The 6,297-nt window shown below is 59.7% G+C and overlaps 2 protein-coding genes across 2 annotated transcripts in view; both read left to right on the top strand.

The window, feature by feature from the left end:
- Nucleotides 1-2,137, top strand: part of LPMP_311200 (p-glycoprotein e, putative) — a gene marked incomplete at both ends in the record, with an annotated part of 4,848 nt that extends 2,711 nt beyond the window's left edge. The window contains one exon of the mRNA XM_010703207.1: nt 1-2,137. Within this exon, the coding sequence (XP_010701509.1) occupies nt 1-2,137 (2,137 nt within the window).
- A 1,839-nt stretch (nt 2,138-3,976) lies between these two features.
- LPMP_311190 (p-glycoprotein e) overlaps nt 3,977-6,297 on the top strand; it is a gene marked incomplete at both ends in the record, with an annotated part of 5,093 nt that continues 2,772 nt past the window's right edge. The window contains one exon of the mRNA XM_010703206.1: nt 3,977-6,297. Within this exon, the coding sequence (XP_010701508.1) occupies nt 3,977-6,297 (2,321 nt within the window).

Below are 6,297 nucleotides of genomic sequence, written 5' to 3'. Positions count from 1 at the left end.
CCGGGACTTCGCGCGCGTGCACTACGAGCGCAGCTTAAGCGGTATCAGCAAGAGTTGGAGCTATGCCGCGCACACTGTGAGCGAGCTGGCGTCGGCTGTCGACCTCGCCAAGCTTGACGATGTACTGGAGGAGAAAGCTGCGCTGTCGCGTGCGTTGACGGAGACGGCACTGGAGTCGAACGCTGCTGTGCTGTGCGTAGCGCACCCCCTGACACACAGCGTACTCAGTGACGCACTGACGGAGGCTGTGCCGAACGTGACGGTAGTGGAGAGTGGTGAGGAAAAGGCGGTGGGTGCTGTTCCGTGGGCGGTGTACCGGCGCTACATTGAGGCGTGTGGCGGCTGGGGTACTGTCTGCAGTATTCTCATCTTTTTCCTTGTCACTGAGGCGGTCTCTCGGTCTGCAGACGTGTGGCTCTCCCTCTGGTCCGGAGGAATGCTCGAAGGGCTCTCTGCGTACTGGCGCTTAGCTCCCTATGTGGCAAGTGTCCTTGTGGCCATCACCGTCTCTCCCTCCCGTGACTTGTGGTGCTTCACAGCAATGCGCCGTGCGTCTTATTCTGTTCATGCGGGGTTGCTGCACACCCTGACCCGAGCACGGCTCTCCTTTTTCGACGTCACACCGCACGGCCGCCTCATCAACCGCATGTCACGCGACATGGGCCTCATCGACTGGGACCTCCCCGCCAGTGTCGACATCCTCCTCTTTTTTCTCTTCTACCTCGTTGGGTATTTTTTACTCATGATCACATCGCAGCCCTTTGTCCTGGTCATACTGGTGCCAGCGGTGGTGGTCTACAGCCGCATTTTTCGCTTCTTCTGCGCTGCCAACCGCGAGATGCAGCGCCTCCTGAACATCTCAAACTCCCCCGTCTTCTCCATCCTCAGCGAGGTGCTGGCGGGGCACTGGACCATCCGCACCTACGGCCGCGATCGTGACGTAATGCGCGAAGTACTGGAGCGGCTGGACGGCGTGTTTGCATGCGCCTACATGCAGTGCATGGGAAGCAACTGGCTGTCGGTGCGCGTGGAGCTGCTCGGTAACGTTGCCGTGTCGGGGCTTGCGGTACTTGGTGTGCTTTCCACGCAGCTGCCGTGGATGCACATGAACCTCGGACTGCTGGCTCTCACCATCAGCAAGGCGTCTTCCATCACAATGGTGCTGTCGCGCTTCATCATATATGGGGCGTCTGCGGAAGCGTCGATGAACTGCGTGGAGCGCGTGCTGTACTACACGGACAACGCGCCGACGGAAGACATGGGCGGCTGTAAGAGTGCTGTAGAGGCGTGCAGCAGTGATGCGCTCTCGGCGGCTGCCGACGGCGGAGAGGCCGCTGCTGCGGCACCGGCGGGATCGATTGTGTTCGAGCACGTGGACATGCGGTACCGGCCGGGGCTGCCGCTGGTGCTGCGCGACGTGTGCTTCGCGGTGGCGCCGGGGCAGAAGGTGGGCGTGGTGGGGCGCACCGGGAGCGGGAAGTCCACGCTGCTGCTGGCCTTCCTGCGGCTGGTGGAGGTGTGCGGCGGCCGCATGCTGGTGTGCGGGCGCGACGCGCGCGACTACGACGTGCGGGGGCTGCGGCAGCTGTTCTCCATGATCCCGCAGGACCCGCTGCTGTTCGACGGGACGGTGCGCAGCAACGTGGACCCGTTTGGCCGCTGCGGCGACGCTGCGGTGTGGCGCGCGCTGCGGCAGGTGGGGATGGAGGAGGGCGTGCGCGGCGAGGCGGGCGGGCTGGACGGGCGCGTGCAGGAGGGCGGCGCGAACTACAGCGTGGGCCAGCGCCAGCTGCTGTGCCTGGCGCGCGCGCTGCTGAAGCGCGGCAGCGCCTTCCTGCTCATGGACGAGGCGACCGCCAACGTCGACCCCGCGCTCGACCGCCAGATCCAGCGCACCGTGCAGCACACGTTCCGCGACTACACCGTCGTCACCATTGCGCACCGCCTGCACACCGTGGCCGCCTGCGACGCCATCCTCGTCATGGACCAGGGCCGCGTTCTCGAGTTTGGCTCGCCGCGCGAGCTGGTGGAGCGCGAGGGATCTGCGTTCAGTGCGTTGGTGAGGTCGCTGAGCAAAGGCGCACAGCAGGCGTTCCGTGTGGCACTGGAGGAGAGGTATGGGAGTGCGTCGGTGTAACGTTGTTTTACAATGGGGAAGGGGAGCGTGGGCACCTCTTTCTGTGGGCGTGGTGCGATGCTGTGCTGTGTAGCCGGTGCGTCGGTGGTGTGTACGGTGGGCATTGAGGTTTTTGTGCTGACGTGATCGCTTCGATTTTAATGGGTGTGTGAAGGGCGCTGCCTCAACGTTGTTTGGTTGTAGTGGTGGTGATTGGGACAGTACTCCCTTTCAACTGCGCCCACTGGAGTGGAGTGGAGGGGGGTGGGTGTGTGGGTGAGTGGGAGGGTGAGAGGCCACTGCCCTTTTCAGGTTTCTTTTGAGGATGTGTTTGGGTGCACACATTGCGTGGGAGGGAGGCGGTGCTTTACCATTTTACTCGATTTTTGCACAGCCCGCTTGGTTTCCTATGATAGACGTCGTGCTGCAATACTCTCTCACGAGAGCGGAAAATCGGCACCTTTTTCATGGACTTCATTGCAAAACAACTGCTGAGCTGATGTTCAGCTGTTGATGGAACTGCTTCTACGCGTGGAAGTGCGGATGCGTGACTGCTACTGCTGCTGTTGCTGCTGCGCTCGTGCAAATGTAGTGACTCGCGTCTAATCGCCTGTTGTGCTTCCTGTTGGCGCGTGACTCGACGTGAATACTCTACAGTGCGCAGCCTCCCCTTTCGCATCCTCTCCACGCCTCCTTCACTCTCATGCACCCCCTCACACACGCAGTGGCCCCTCTCACATCTCTCTCTCTTTCTCACCCTCGCCTTTCACCCCATTATGTACGACTCTTTGTTTGGGTATTTGATGGCGCCTGGTCTGCTCTCCCGTCGGCAACACCGATAAAGACACCGTCGAGAGAGTCAGCCGCGGGTCTCTTTGGTGCTTCTCATCACACTCTGGATGCCTTCATAGGGCAATCGGTTTTTGTGTGGCTCGTATGCTCTCTTTCTTTGAGGGGGCGGGGGAATTTCTCTACGAGAGATCTGAGAAGACGGGCACGCACAGGAGGCGGAGTTCTCCCTCCCATTGGGCCTCTTTTTAGTCTCAACGTTTTCTGCCGCTGCTCAAGAAAGCGACCTCCTTTCTGCCTTTCGCCGTTGGCGTGGCTTTTTATGATGGGCTCTGCTTCGACTCCCCGTACAGACCATGATGAGCTGCGCTGGGAGTGCCGCAGGTCGCCTGGAGTGCACCCTTGCGAAGCGCTCTGTCCCGTTCTGTGACGTGATGTCTGCCCACGCACCCTTTCAGAGTCTCGAATGCATAAAGAGAGAGAGCGGCGAGTTCCCTGTGCGGACCTGCCCGATGCTCCTGCTGGGTACATCAGCTTAGCTCCCTTCCAATGTTCCATCTCTGGTTTCTCCTTCGCTTCGCCGTTTCCACCGCCCCTCTTCGTTTTGCTTCCTATTTTTCATGTGCCTCCTCGCACTTCTCAAACCTCTGCACTCGTGTTACGAGTAGTGACATCCCTCCCTTTCTGCTTCCCGTGGTGGCCCCACTGAGGCTGTCACTCATCTACACCGTATCCTTTTGTGCGCTCTTCTTTCACTCTCTCTCTCTCTTTCGTTTTTTTTTTTTTGCTTTCCCACTTTGTCTCGTGACGCGCTTCGCGTGCGCAAAAAATTTTTGCTGCGCAGATACATCCGAGCACGCCACTGGAGCACACACACACACACACACACACAGCCGCACGCAGGTGTGACTATTCAGAGATAAACCCCGAAAAGATTTGGTTGAGTAGTTTGTGTTTACGGTGAAGCTCCGTAGAGACTGTCCTTCTCCCTCTCTTATAGCCACCTCTATATGACTCATATTTGTGTTCCCCAGAAGAGCAGAGCTGCGTCCCTGCTGTGCTGCTGCGAGTATGGACGACCCCTCCTCCGTGTTGCCGCCACCGTTGAACACGGGGGCAGCAGAGTCAGTTGTCTTTCCACCGTCTGCTGCAGAGCGTGATCTTGAGGAGCTTAAGAAGCGCGATAGAGAGCAGCAGATAACACGCTCCCTGTGGACACAGCGAGTGAGTGGCTTGTGGGGCACGGAACCACCTTACGAGGAGCAGGCGGAGGACCGCTCGGGCTGGATCTTTGGCGCGCTCTTCTACACATGGATTGGCTACTACGTCTACGAGGCGTCACGGGAGCAGCTGATGGAAAGAAGGCTGCCAAAGCCGACACGACAGTACCGCGCCTACAACGCCGGCGTCGCACTGTCCGCGGAGCTGCAGCGTCAGCGGGCGCGCCGCCATGCGTGGGACGGCTACGTGGGCGCGCGCGTCGGGGTGCTCTGGGATGACGCCAGCGACGGCGTGCTGCGCTGGGTGGGTGCGGTGCAGCAGTACGGCACGCCACAGCAGCTGTACGCGGGCGTGGAGTGGCGCGTGGCCCCGTCGCGGCGTTGTGGCGGCTGGGCTGGCCGCTGCATGCGCCGGCTGCTGTGCCGCCGAGGCCGCAGCCCTGTCCCCGAGCACGGCCCGGGGGCGTACCACCGCGGCGAGGTGGATGGCGAGCACCTCTTCGACCCTGTGGAGGACGACACGGTGCTGACGTGCGAGCGGGTGGAGGATGTCGTGTTTCGGCTGGGGTTGTCGGCTGAGGCAAGCCAGGGTGCATCCACGAGAGCGTTGATGAAGGAGCTACCGGAGTCGGCGCAGCGGTGTCCCCTAGCCATTCAGGTGTGGTGGAGTGTGTGGACGCTCTTCAGCCAAAGCATACTGCACATTGTCGTTCTTGGCGTCCTCCGCAATGGCTGTCAGTTGATGACGCCAATCCTGCTGAAGTGGCTCGTGACGTATCTCAGCGACGTAAGCGAGCACAGACATTCAAGTGAAGCGGATTCCACGGCCAGCAGCGCTTCCTCATTTGATCTGTCTTCTGCGATGACACACTCGTTCAAGAGTGAAGGTGCACCCGACGTCAGCTGGCAACGCGGAGTATGGCTCGCGGCGCTCATGTTCGTTACAATGATCTGCGCGACGCTTGCAGGCAACAAGCAGTACCATGTGCGCCGCCGTTGCTCTCTGCAGGTGCGCAACGCCCTTTCGGCGTCTCTGTTTGAGAAGGTCTTCACCATGTCTTCAAAGGCGACTCACCACCCCGCGTTCAACGCTGGACGGCTGACGAACTTGATGAGTACGGACGTGGAGGTGGTGGGCCGATTCACAATGATGTTTTGGACGCTGGTCTCCACACCGTTCATGCTGGTCATAGTCTTCTACCAGCTCTATGTGTTGCTAGGCGCGAGCGTGTGCGCCGGTGGGGTGGTGGCGTTTGTGTTGATGCCCCTGCAAACGTGGAGCGTTAAGCGAATGAGTTCAGACTACCGCCGCAAAGCTCAAGCGACAGACCACCGCGTCAAGGCTACAACTGAGTTTTTCTCCGGCATCCGTGTCGCCAAGTTTATGTCGTGGGAGCCGTTCTTCATCTCCCGCATCGAGAAGCTGCGCAGAGTGGAGCTCTCGCACCTCAAGAGACTGCAGAAGGACGTCATGATTGTATTCTTCCAGCTCAACTCTACGCCAGGTTTCGTCATCGCCAGCGTCTTCTTTGCGTTTAGCGTGACCCACCACACGTTGACGCCCACTATTGTCTTCCCAGCCATCGCGCTGTTCAACCTGCTCATGGGCTGCGTCTCCATGTTACCGTTCGCCCTGCAGCTCATGACAAAGCTGCTCGTTTCGCTCCAGCGTCTCAATATGTTCTTTGAGGCTGAGGATGAGCTGGTGCCGGCCATCGAGGACATCGCCGACCTGACGAGTTGTGCGAAGCCAACAGATTTCTCATGTGAAGCATATACCCGCGAAGCAACGCAGAAGACAGTGTCGTCCGCTCTGGTCAATGATGTTGCAGCCGACTTCGCGCACGCAGACCTCAGCACGTACGTCGCGCAGGAGCTCAAGAAAATGCAAGGTGCAAAGGAGACAAACAGCGCCATGTCTGACGCTGCTGAAGGATCAGCGCTTTCCGAGGCTGAGGTTTCTCTGTCAGATTCCCATCAGTCATCCCCATCCACAGCACCAGCTCGAGTCGATGCGGCGACGGCACCCTCGAAGGCTGAGATCAGTCATGCACGCCACGAAGACGCTGTTTCCTCCCCAGATTCCCTGCCACCCTCCACCCAGAAGGACAACGCAGAAATTACCTTCAACGAGGACTCCATCTACGTTCTCAAGAGAAAGACGCTGCTGGC

Source organism: Leishmania panamensis (assembly GCF_000755165.1).
Source record: "Leishmania panamensis strain MHOM/PA/94/PSC-1 chromosome 31 sequence".
NCBI classification, from domain to species: Eukaryota; Euglenozoa; class Kinetoplastea; order Trypanosomatida; family Trypanosomatidae; genus Leishmania; species Leishmania panamensis.
The sequence above is the reverse complement of the archived record's forward strand: the minus strand, read 5'-3'. Positions and strand labels throughout refer to the sequence as shown.